At 35.7% G+C, this 12,514-nt stretch overlaps 1 protein-coding gene across 1 annotated transcript in view; it reads left to right on the forward strand.

Moving 5' to 3' along the window:
* HMCN1 (hemicentin 1) overlaps positions 1-12,514 on the forward strand; it is a 254,348-nt gene that overhangs the window by 48,533 nt on the left and 193,301 nt on the right. The window contains exons 5-8 of the mRNA XM_070749005.1: positions 2,656-2,827; positions 5,087-5,193; positions 10,417-10,537; positions 11,777-12,040. Coding sequence (XP_070605106.1) covers positions 2,656-2,827; positions 5,087-5,193; positions 10,417-10,537; positions 11,777-12,040 — 664 coding nt within the window. The remainder of the gene's footprint in view (positions 1-2,655; positions 2,828-5,086; positions 5,194-10,416; positions 10,538-11,776; positions 12,041-12,514) is intronic.

Consider the following 12,514-nt stretch of genomic DNA (forward strand, 5'->3'; position numbering starts at 1 on the left):
TGCATGCGTCACCATCTTGATTTTGGCTCTTTTTTTGGACTTTTTTAATTTTTTCAGCACTTAAAACCCAACTTTGCCACCAGGCATGGGGGAATTGAGACATCTCCCCCGGGCCTATGCAGTTTATGCATGGTATGTTTGTGTGTATGGTTTTTTTGCTTTTTAATAATGGGTTTTTAATGATTTTAAATTACATTAGATTTGTTATACATTGTTTTATTGTTGTTGTTAGCCGCCCCGAGTCTACAGAGAGGGGTGGCATACAAATCTAAATAATAATAATAATAATAATAATAATAATAATAATAATAATAAATAACTTAGTATGCGCGTGCACATGAAGCATGAGTGTGCCCAAGTGGCATAGCCACGTGGCATGGGAGGAAGTGAACCAGGTAAGTTAGAACCCATTCCTGGCCTGTAGGACCCAAGGAGTTGTAGTCTGACATCCATGCAAAATTTACAATAGACATTTCTTTCCACAGGAAAAGTATCAGCTTCAGTTTTGCTCTGCAGATCAAAAAAGCATGAACCAAAGTAGTGATAGCATTTAGCAACAGCAATAGCACTGAGATGGTGCTTTGCAGCCCTCTCTAAGTGGTTTAAGAAAGCTATGGTAATGACATCCATTTGAAAAATTAAAATATTTATATTATGCAAGGATTCAAAAGCAAGTTAGACCATCAGGAAGGGTTCTAAATTTGAGATACATAATTTTGCTGTTTGTATTGGTCCTTTAGATTTAGGAGTAAAAGTTAAACCTTTTCCATTAAAATAAAAAAGCAAGAAGCAGTTATGATTGTTTCTTGATTCATTGCTGCTGATATTAACTAATTTACCAACTGGGTATAAATGTTTTTAAGTTTGTCAGATGAAATGTGTTCTCTTGTTGCTAGTATGTTGCATTCCTATTTTTGCCCTGCACTCTTTAATTCTGTATATAATGTATATTGTAAATGTAATCTATTTATCAGAGGGGGGAATCTGCAAAACTTGTCGCAGAGTTTTAAATTGAAAGCATATGTCAAATTACATTCAAATGTCATAATTTTGTATTGCATATTTGTCTAAGCAATAATTGACCACAGACCATTTAGATTTTAGGCTTTCTGTCTTGTTTTTCATTAAAATTCCCTTCTTCAGATCCATATTACCTCATTCCCGCTTTTACTGCAGATTGAACATTTTGCATTTCCAAGAGTGAAGAATTGCTCCTTCCACTCTTTTTTTCAGCCTGCTAAGCTTTTCCTAGTGCCTTTTTTGTAAAAACAAACAGTGATAGAAGCTTAATTAGAAAGCTCCATTTCATGACCAGCTGATTTGTCATTTTTAAGAGCAGTAACTGCTGATGGGAGGAATTCACTGTTCACTAGCAGTGCCATCACATTTCTGGAATCTGATCAGTTAATGTGACTTATGCAAGAATCCATTTTTCGCATTGCTTGGAATATTAACTTGAATCAAAATGAGTAGCACTAGTATTGACTCTGGTTGCATTTCCTTTGCTTTGGAACTTAAAGTGGCAAAGTAAACTTGGACAGACTGTACAGTTGATTATGTTTCCTCTTTTAATAGCTTCTAGCAGCTTTGGAAGTATTGAATTTTCTTGGACAGATTATGTTAGTTTCAGATATACACACACCCCTTTCTGAAATTGCTTTCAGGTGTGAACCACCTCCTAACTCCTGTATTTTGCATATCTGTAATTTCTGCATGAAACCTCATGCTTTTATGCTAAAGAAGGGTAAAAAAGGATTATTACATTTAGAAATGTAGATTTACATTTGTTTACATGATTAATGCAATATCACCTCTAGATTCTGCTGTTTATGGAATACACAGACGGTCACCTTAGTTTTTGGACAATTGCATTGTTATTATAGTCGGTTTTAACAGTATTTATTTTATTAATTTATTTATTTAATTGGATTTATATGCCGCCCCTCTCCGAGGACTCGGAGTATTATAGTTATTATACTCCCTCTCTCTCTCACCCACACAGCCACATCATGGAATGTATACCACGTAAAATCTAAACACTAAATTATTTTGTAGGACATACTAAATAATGAGTTACCTTGTGTAATTCAGTTTCTAGCAACCACCCTACTTTTAGCAACATATATCTAATAAAACAATAGAGGGTGCTGGGGTATCCACAGAGGGTTTTTTTTAAGCAGGCAAAATTTTGATCACACCATTGCAACCACTGTTTTGACTTTTTATAAAATCACACTCTGTAAACACTCCTATAGCATTCATCGCAAGCACAAGAGTATCCATGTAATACATATCTACAAGACTTTAATGTAGCCGTGCTACTATTTTTCAGAACTGTAAGACATATTTTTGAAACAAAATTCAAAGATGATGTCTCTCTATTATTTCATAATGATAGACTTTATGCAAGATAATTGTGTTTACTTAAATGTTAAAAACTCAGAAAAATCTTTGATGGACTTAAACCTGGATCTCCAGAATTAAATCTCTGGATTTTATTATACTACTGGCTCTTTTTTGACCCATGGGCACGTATGTTGAGAGGAGCTGTTGGATTATTGTTGAAGAGTTGATCTATGGTACAAAAGAACCCTTATTTTGCATATATCTAATATTTGATTATGAAACAAGCTCTGGATCTTTTTACTTTTCTAGGTACTGAAATGGGTAGAAGAAGCAGTGCAAGCTTCCAAAGTTCATCTATTGTCTACAGACCATTTAACTTCAGGAAGAAGCTCTTGGCAGATCCCTTTTGATCCTAGCCTGAAAGAAGTCACAGTGTCACTAAGTGGTCCTTCTCCAGAAATTGAAATCCACAACTCTTTGGGTGAGATGTTAGTCTATTTCTTTTTATGAGCAAAGCCAGGTATGACTTATTTTCAGTGCCTTTCTGGGTTTGTTATGCAAGCATTACTAGTTTATGGTGTACATATGACTGGCATCTACCACTGGATGACTTTCACTCAACGTCTTGAAGTATTTTATGGGATGTGCTATTTTTTCTTTGTAAATATACATCTCCTACTTTTCAAAATGTCCCTTAGATTAAAGCATAAGAACATAAGAACAGTAGGATACCAGAATGGCAAATCCAAAATTCACGAAGGCTAGAAAATTAGAAGGGTGATCAAGGATATTCAAAAGTAGCATTGACAGTAAGGTGGGCAAGCATTCCCAATGGTTTATGTATGACGATACTTATGGTAACATTGGAATCTTAGAAGAAGATTAGGGACTTGCTGTCTCATTTTTCAACTGAAGATCACAAAATTGATCTTAGTGATATTTATATTGAATGCTACTGTCTATCCAATTCATATAAATATTGACCAAAGAAATGATTTTTATATTTCATTTTAGTTCCAGAATTTAGGTTTGCAAGAAAACAACAGCAATAGATTCATTTCTGCCGCAACCCATGAACAAACCTAACACCAGTAAAAATATACCACACTATATACCCATTGAGTTTTCTTCTCATTGCCCATATAGAATATACATTTCCTGCATTTGACAATCTGCTGGCAAATAATAATGTCAATAAATTGCATTACCTATAAATATTTGGATAACTGAGGAATGACTGCTGGTAGACTAAAAGATGAAAAAAAAAACGGTTAGCCTTCAGTAAAACACAGACATACTGTATCTGAGATCTTACATAGTGGAAGAGATAGTCCAAAAAGTATTTGCCCTTTCAAGTCATTTAGGACCTTATTATTATTATTATTATTATTATTATTATTATTATTATTATTATTATTATTATTATTATTTAGATTTGTATGCCGCCCTCTCTGTATATCTATATCTCAAAATAGGGAAAAAGGCAGGTGAAGCCTTTGTGAAATCTCCAAGAATAGTCCAATGAAAGTCTTATTAGATATAAAATTACTGAGAAATGGATTACTATGGTAAATCTGAGTCAGTTAAGTGAGTGCTACAGAAGGCAAACCAACTAGAACTGAAAGTAGATTAATTGTCCAGTGAGAAATTGGACCTGAACTATGTCCAGTTTAAACATTTCCTTTTTCAAAGGATCACAAATCTATCTTACATACCATATTTTAGGAATGTAAGACACACCAGAGTATAAGATGCACCTTCATTTTAGGGGAGGAAAATGGGGGGGGGGGATCTACCTACCAGGTATTCATCGGGCTAGCATCCTTAGTCTGGCCAGCTTCAGCACATTATTTTATCCCTGGTTAAGGGCTTAAAAAACTTTTTCAGAGGGAATAGCAATGAAAACAAATTTGCAAAGACTTAGGGCTGGAAAAAAACCTTATTTGGAGTAGCAATAAAATAATTCTGCAAGCCAGGAAGATCTAGCACATTGTTAGGGCTGCATCTTCAGAGGGAGTAGCAATGAAAACAAGTCTGCAAGCTGGGAAGAGACAGGAAGATCATTAGTACCTCATTAGGGCTGGGGGAAAAAGCTTTGGAAGACGTACCCAAACTTTCAGCCTCTTTGGGGGGGGGGGGGAAAGGGGCATCTTATACTCTGAAAAATACAATAGATAGTTTTCCTACAGTGATCCCCAATGATCTGGCCTGTTAGGAACTGGACCACACCACTGGAGGTGAATGGTGGTTGAATGAGCAAAACTGAAACATTTATCTTCTCGGTCTGTTGGAACAATGATCTTTTGTGAAACTGGTCTTTGGTTCCAAAAAAGTTGGAGACTGCTGTTTTCCTAATTGTTTTTCCTGGGATTAGCCCATTATTTACAGCACTAATTTATCATGATTAAATTTAAATCTGTTGTTTCTGCTTGCAGACTTTAATCCAACCCAGCACTGATTCACTTGATTAAAATACAGGCATAGCCATAGACTAATCTCTACAAACCCACTGTTTTCTGAGAACACCCTTATTATTTCAATTTAACTTAATGCAAGTTAAATTCACTCCATATATGAATGAATGCACGATTCAAGTGGAATATATATGTTTGCAACATAACACTGTTTGTGGTAAAATTGCAGAAAGACAAAATTATTTCCTGTTGCATAGAACATAGTCCAGATGTGAGAATTATTGAAATAACTAATAAAAATACTCATTCTTTTGCCTGCACTGTAGGTAAACTTGTAAAGAAAGGATCTGGCTTGAATGAATTACTAAATATTGAAAATTCTGCTAAAGTAGTGAACATAAAAGATCCAGTGCCAGGAACATGGACTATTCAGGTAATCTTAATAAAATAATGTTGCAGTTTATTTTCCACTACCTGAAGTTTTATAGAACTTGTATGTCAAAAAGTTTTGTTTATTTGTTTATTTCCCACCTTTCTTGTTACTGAAGGTAAATGATTTGTTTGTAGCATTTTCAGGCTTAATAGTAAAACATAGGTGGTTTTACAGAATTGATATTTGAATCTATCCATTGCTCTGTTGCAAATGGTGGCTGTCTTGAGAAGTGTCTTCAGTAAAGAGGTTTTATCTTGATTTTCGTGGCCTGATAGGGTTAAAAGCAAGATATCATGGCTCTGAAAAGTGATGGCTACTTTACAGTTTACTTGCTTTTGGTATGCCAAGGCCATAAAAAATAAAGTATCAAATTAATTGTCTAATGTATGCATTTGACAAGAAGATTAAGATATCCATCTTAAGCAAATGAAGGAATTTTGATTCCATGCCTCTTTGGTTTCTGTGGACAAAGTAAAACATGCATGTGGTCTGTCACCAACCAATGAAGTGAAATAAATGTCCAAAATATGTGCATTGAACATACCACTAATGTATGTTTTGCAAATGAGATATTCTCAGCTTTGCACTTCTGTCAGTGCAGTCTCTTCCAGAGGATAATTGTAGTTGGTGTTGAAAATCCAAAAGTGTAGTTCAGGCATGACAAAGCTATTCCACACTTCACTGCCGTCTTTTCCTGTTAAAATATTTGGCTTCTGAAGCCAAAGTTTGTACAATGTAATTATATATAAATGGCAGTGTTGCTGAGTCTCTACATGCATTGCTCTCAAAATGGGAAACACGGTACACCCCTTTAAAAACATAGTCAATTCCACAGAATAATAAAATGTGTATCTGGACAATAGTGAGTGTATTTAAGAAATTTATAAGTTTGATTTACTCAAAGTAATACAAATACAATTTAAAGAGCAGCTACATTGATGGTATACATTTTATCCACTCATTGGAGGACAGGTAAATTTATTAGTGGACTATTATTGTTGTTGCTGTTCAGTTGCTAAGTTGTGTTGTACTCTCTGCAACCACATGGACCATAGCACGCCAGGGCCCCTGGTCCTCCATTGTCTTTGGAGTTTGCTCAAATTCATGTTTATTACATCAGTGGCACTCTGTAACCATCTCACCCTGTGCCATCTCCTACTCCTTTTGCATTCATTTTTCCCAGCATCAAGGTCTTTTGCAATCCAGTCCCTTCTTTTCATTTGGTGACCAAAGTATTTGAGTTCCAGCTTTAGTATCTGTCCTTTTAAAGAACAGTCAGGGTTGATTTTCTTTAGGATGCACTTCCAAGGGATTTTCAAGAGTCTTTTCCAACACCACAATTGCTAGCAGGGGTGGGTTTCACTTACCTCCACCACTGGTGTACATTGTGACATTTTGCACATGCACACTCGCTCTGCTCGCGTGCACATATGTGATCTTTTGTACAATTTGGCTTCCACGCATGCTCAGTAGCTGAAATCAGCCCAAAACATAGCTGAGGAGCTGATCGGTTGTGCTTCAGGCAAAGGAATAAAGGTCAGTATAAATATTGGAGTATAATTGTGATGGACGAATATGGTTGACTGGTTTTTAATGCCAATGGGTTTTAGAATTTGATTTTCTCTTTGGGTTTCTTATATGCTATAGTTTTCTATTTGCTGTTAGTTTGTAAACTTCCCTGAGTCCACGAGAGAAGGGCGGCCTAGAAATCCAATAAACAAACAAACAAACAAACAAATCCCAGGTGGGAGGTGGGAGAGCCATTTTACAAGTGGCAGAACCAGAAAAACCTTCAAAACAGTAAAAAAATAAATAAAATGGCGGCCTGCACCAGTCGATCACGTTCAGTGACATAACCACTGAGGGTTGCTCCCAGTTCAGGAAATTTGATCCGAATCGGGAGGAACCCACCCCTCATTCTTAGTGGACTATGCAATATGCCTTTCCCACCATTACCTGCACTTTCCCCTTTAACTGTGACTGCAGTATATCCCAGCACTGCTCAAGTGAAATCTAAACTTGACCCACTTTTGAAGCTAAGATTCTTGATTTGTTAACTTCAATCACAACTCAGATGGATCAGGACCCTGACTTTTTTTGGACAAATATGTTTATTCAAAGGAATCAACTCACAAAAGCTTCTGCATTTTAATAAAATGTGTGAGTCTGAAATGGTGTGCCTAGACTCATTCTGATTTTTAGTTTCCACAACAAGCACAGTAGATATGTTTTTGTTAAATTTTGATGTCCTATGAGTTAGCAGTGAAATCCATCTGATGCATGAACCAGGTTCTTTGCTGAGATGCAAAAAAGAAAAAAAGGAACTTATCAAAGAAGAAAAAAGAGGCAGGAAGCAACTGAGAGTAGTAGCAGTGTACAAAAGCCCAGGATTTAAGAGGGAGAGATTATTCATTTAGCTACCACAATTGGGACTAGCAATTTTGTTGTTAAGTGAAATGGTCATTAAGCAAAACATCATGTAACTGTTAGGGACATATGATTTCACATGGTAGTTAAGCAAGACATATGACTGCAACTTGTAATTTTGTTGTGGGTTTTCCCACTGACTCTGCTTGTTGGAAGCCAGCTGTGAAGCTTGCAAATGATTACATCTGCTGTAAAGATTGCAAATGTTGCTAATTGCAGAATGCCTGAATCCCTATCATGTGTCTATTGGGAAACTACAATGTTCATAAGTGCAAGGACTGGTTGTAAAGTAATGCTGTTCTAAGCAGGGCTATCTTTAAGCTAGGTCTATATTTAAAAACAGAATTTTTTAAAAAAATGATTCATCCAGGAATGGTGGTAGTTAGCGATGGGCTACGAGCCAGAACGCTAAATTGCGCTCGCTACTTCGGCTCATAAGTTCTTGCGGGACCAGTGCAATTTTGTTGCTGCACCTGTGGAGGAAGCAAAATCATGCATGGAGCCACAGGTGCGCCTGTGTTTGAGCATGCGCGGAAGCAAAAAAACCTTGCCAAAACACTGGCGCACCTGCGTCTCTGTGTGCGATTTTGCTTCCTCCATGGGTGCAGAAGCAAAATTGCGCTGGTCCCGCAAGAACTTATGAGCCGCAGTGGCGAGCGCAATTTGGCATTCTGGCTCGTAGCCCACCACTGGTGGTAGCGATATGTGAGAATAACCTTTCCCACAGGAGAAATTGCTGCAGACAGGCAATGGTCAAATAAGAGGCAGATAGATTGGGGAAATGGCAGTCATCTCTAGTTTCTTGGACTGTAAAGGTGATGGGGGAAAAGATGTTCTTTTAGACTTGCAAGATTCTGTTAATATAAACCTATTCTAAAACTAGAGCTAATATTCCCAGCTGGGATTTTAATTTTGTATCTTGAAGAGTTGACAATTAGGTTGTCTTTAGCTCTCCTGTTCACACAAGATAACACAATTCAGTTTGTTACAACCATTCTTAGGCTATAGGTCTTCCTTTACAAATAGAAGGTTATATGTTTCAAACAAGCAGAATCTTTATTTATCTCCTAAAATACTCCTCCAACAAATAATTATCAGCTTTTGGAAGCTGCAATAATACTTCCATTAGCTAGAAAAACAATGAAACAGAATCAAGACAGTATATCAGCAAAGGACAGGAATATGCTAAAAGAATCATTGTGAATGTGCCCTTGGAGAGTATTGGTATTCTATATTTATAGGCTGTGGTGTTACAGAGGTACGAATACATTTATGAAAGGATTAACTTTCATCCCTGTGAATCAGATTACCAAATTAATTTGGGTTCCCTGTTGCAAGATTGACAACTAAAATTTGGGGCAGTAAATCAGATTTGTTAAGATAATTGAACCGTGTCTGTGATTCACAAATATTACAAAGCCATAATTGTGGTTTGTTTAGTTTTGGTTTAATCTGTTACATGTATCTGCCCATTATGGCTGTGCACGATCTGTTTGCCAGGATTACTAGCCCAAAGATTCTGGCTGGCCTTGGTGAACAATTTGCAATTTGCAGTGGCCAGAATGATGTCCCTTCTCAAAACTGGCAGCTGTCTTAGAATTTGAGAATAACAATTTCAAAAGTTCCCTTGGCCCCAAAGAAACAAGTATTCCATTTCTTTACCCCGAATTGCTTTCATTACTAAATACAGGGTTCCCTCGATTTTCGCGGGTTCAAACTTTGCGAAAAGTCTATACCACGGTTTTTCAAAAATATTAATTAAAAAATACTTCACGGGTTTTTTCCCTATACCACGGTTTTTCCCTCCCGATGATGTCATATGTCATTGCCAAACTTTTGTTTGCCTTTAATAATTTTTTTTAAAATAAACTTTAATAAATAAATAGGGTGAGTAATAATCTAAATGGTTGCTAAGGGAATGGGAAATTGCAATTTAGGGGTTTAAAGTGCTAAGGGAAGGCTTGTGATACTGTTCATAGCCAAAAATAGTGTATTTACTTCCACATCTCTACTTTGCGGAAATTTGACTTTCGCGGGCGGTCTCGGAACGCATCCCCCGCGAAAATCGAGGGAACACTGTACAACTATATTTTCCTTTTGATTTTTTGGTAATTAAATAGCATGCCCTGATTTGAAAAAAGAAAGTTGTTTAAATACTTTAATCCTGTTATAAATTGCCCGTGCATATATTGTGTCAACCTGTAAAAGAGATCAGTTGTTGGCATATTTGCCCAGCTGACACTTAGCAGCTAATTATCACTTGATAGCAGGAGTTTTTTGGCAGTCAAAGAAACAAGAAATCATTTTTTTCTAATCCATAGATCTTGACAGGGACTTGCCTTTGCCAAAAAATCCTTGGTGTGATGATTTTAGAGAGGCGAAAGGTTAAGTAACAGAAATAAAGAGCAGCTATTCCAGTGAAGACAGATTGGTCTGACTGAATTGTCTAAACATTAATTTTACGGAAAACATCTTTCTTTTAATAGTTTTGCTATATTCCACTTTTGCTAGACAAAATAGATTTGGTAGCTGTGAATCCATATATACTTTCAAATGTGATACGATTTATTTTTTTGCTCTATTTGTGAAGACTAGATAGGAATTTGTAGGTTCTTCATTCATTTCAGTAATTTTAACTGCATGTTAACTATTTATTTGCTTGCAATTTCTCTGTTTTTAAGCAGCGATGCTTTTCCGTCATTTGAAACCACTTCTAATCTGTGTTAGTAGCTGGGTCACCATGTGGATTAGACATAGATTGCATCAAAATAAACATTGAAATAAATATTTTTGTAGACATCAAGTAGTGGACGACACTCTATTCGTATCACTGGACTTAGCAATATTGACTTCAGAGCTGGGTTTTCCAGGAAGCCTACATTGGACTTCAAAATGACTTCTACCAGACCAGTGCAAGGTTAGCCACTATTTTTAGCTTGCATTTGAGTTATATTTATCTTTCAGAACTGTTGCTTATTATTGAAAGGTCTAATTTCCTTATTCAGTGGAGTATACAAATAGATATGCTGATAAATGTTTTGTTTTATTTTCTGCAATGGAATAGATTAAATTTTCAGAACAATCTTGACTTGACATTGTAAATGGCTATAAATTATTTTTCTGCTTTTAAAATGTCTATTATTATTATTATTATTATCTATTTTCTTTGGTTTTAACTAATGGTGAATAGTTCTAATACTGCTTATTAGAACTCAGTCCAGCTGAATATTGTCGTTTTAGAATTCAAATGTTGACTTCAGTATGTCTTTTCTAAGACCTTGAAGTTATACTGAATTGTGTTCTTCTGATAATGGAATTATATTTCCTGATATGGTTTAATGATGTAAAAATTAGCCAAACAAATGGAAAATTAGATTTTTTAAAAAATAATAAATGATTGCAAAATAAAGAATAGCCAAATAGGATAGACAGACGATAGACGATAGACGATAGATAGATAGATAGATAGATAGATAGAGACAGAGACAGAAAAATGCTTTTCCTAAAAAAATTAGCTTAAATAGTACTACTGAACCTTTTGAAAGTTCCCTCAACTGTAGGAATGAAGCTTAAAGTATTTTGTGAAATATAAAGGTAAAGTCTCATTTGAAGGTCAACTTTGTTGACTGCATAGACACATTTCCTCCCAAATCAAGAGAACTATGTTTTGCCATATGACTGTCTTTATACTTACCTTTTATTTCTTCTACTAAATGGCCAACTTCCAGTGCTGAAAGTCAATGTTTTGGTGTTGGGGTAATAAGGACTTTTAAAAGATGGGCTTGTAATGCAAAGTGGACAGAATTGTTACATGCAACTTGATGGGCTTGTACTTACCTATTGAAATTTTAGGAGGGTGGTTAAGAATATTATTTCTTTTGTTTAATTGCATTCTGTCTATTCTGTTTTTTTGTGTCATTCCTGTCTCAAAAAATCCCCAGACTATATTGTGGCTGGGATTTTAGCAGATGTTCCACTAACATTCAGCAATATAGTCAGAATGGGTTTTATTAGGCAAAATAGATTTCTAGGACAGAGGTTCCAGATTTTAGTGCAGCTGAATTATACCAAGTTCTTCCAGGGACAAAACAAAAGATTATGCTAATTAAGAAAAATGAATGATTTGTAAAAATTGTAATTTGCATTTGGTCCACAGGGATATCTACCTTCATTCTGCTCAATACTACAGGAATCCATCTTCCAGCTAGAGTAGATCATTTAGAACTGCTAAGCATTACTGGAGACACCCTGAAGACCCTTCCTGTAAAACCCTTTCCTGAAATAAATCTTTATGGAATATGGAATATCTCTGAATTTATTCCACCAAATGAAGCCTTCTTCCTTAAAATAACTGGCTACGACAAAGAAGATTACCTTTTTCAGAGAGTTTCAAGTGTTTCATTTTCTAATATTATTCCTGGTAACTATGTTGCATTTGCATTTATCTTAATCTTTAGCTTTACAGGCAGACAGATAACAGATGATAGATGGATGGATGGACGGATATATATATATATATATATATATATAGATAGATAGATAGATAGATAGATAGATAGATAGATAGATAGATAGAGAGAGAGAGAGAGAGAGAGAGAGAGAGAGAGAGAGAGAGAAGAGAGAGAGAGAAGAGAGAGAGAGAGAGAAGAGAGAGAGAGATGATATTGAGATTGATAAATGGTAGATAGATGATAGACAGATGATAGTTATAGATGATAAATAGATAATGATAAATAGATCGATAGATGGTAGATGATAATGATAGACAGACAGACAGATAGAGATAGATAGATAGATAGATACATAGATAGATAGATACATAGATAGATAGATAGATAGATAGACAGACAGACAAGACAGACAGACAGACAGACAGACAGACAGACAGATAGAT

This window comes from Erythrolamprus reginae, chromosome 3 (genome assembly GCF_031021105.1).
Source record: "Erythrolamprus reginae isolate rEryReg1 chromosome 3, rEryReg1.hap1, whole genome shotgun sequence".
Lineage (NCBI taxonomy): Eukaryota > Metazoa > Chordata > Lepidosauria > Squamata > Dipsadidae > Erythrolamprus > Erythrolamprus reginae.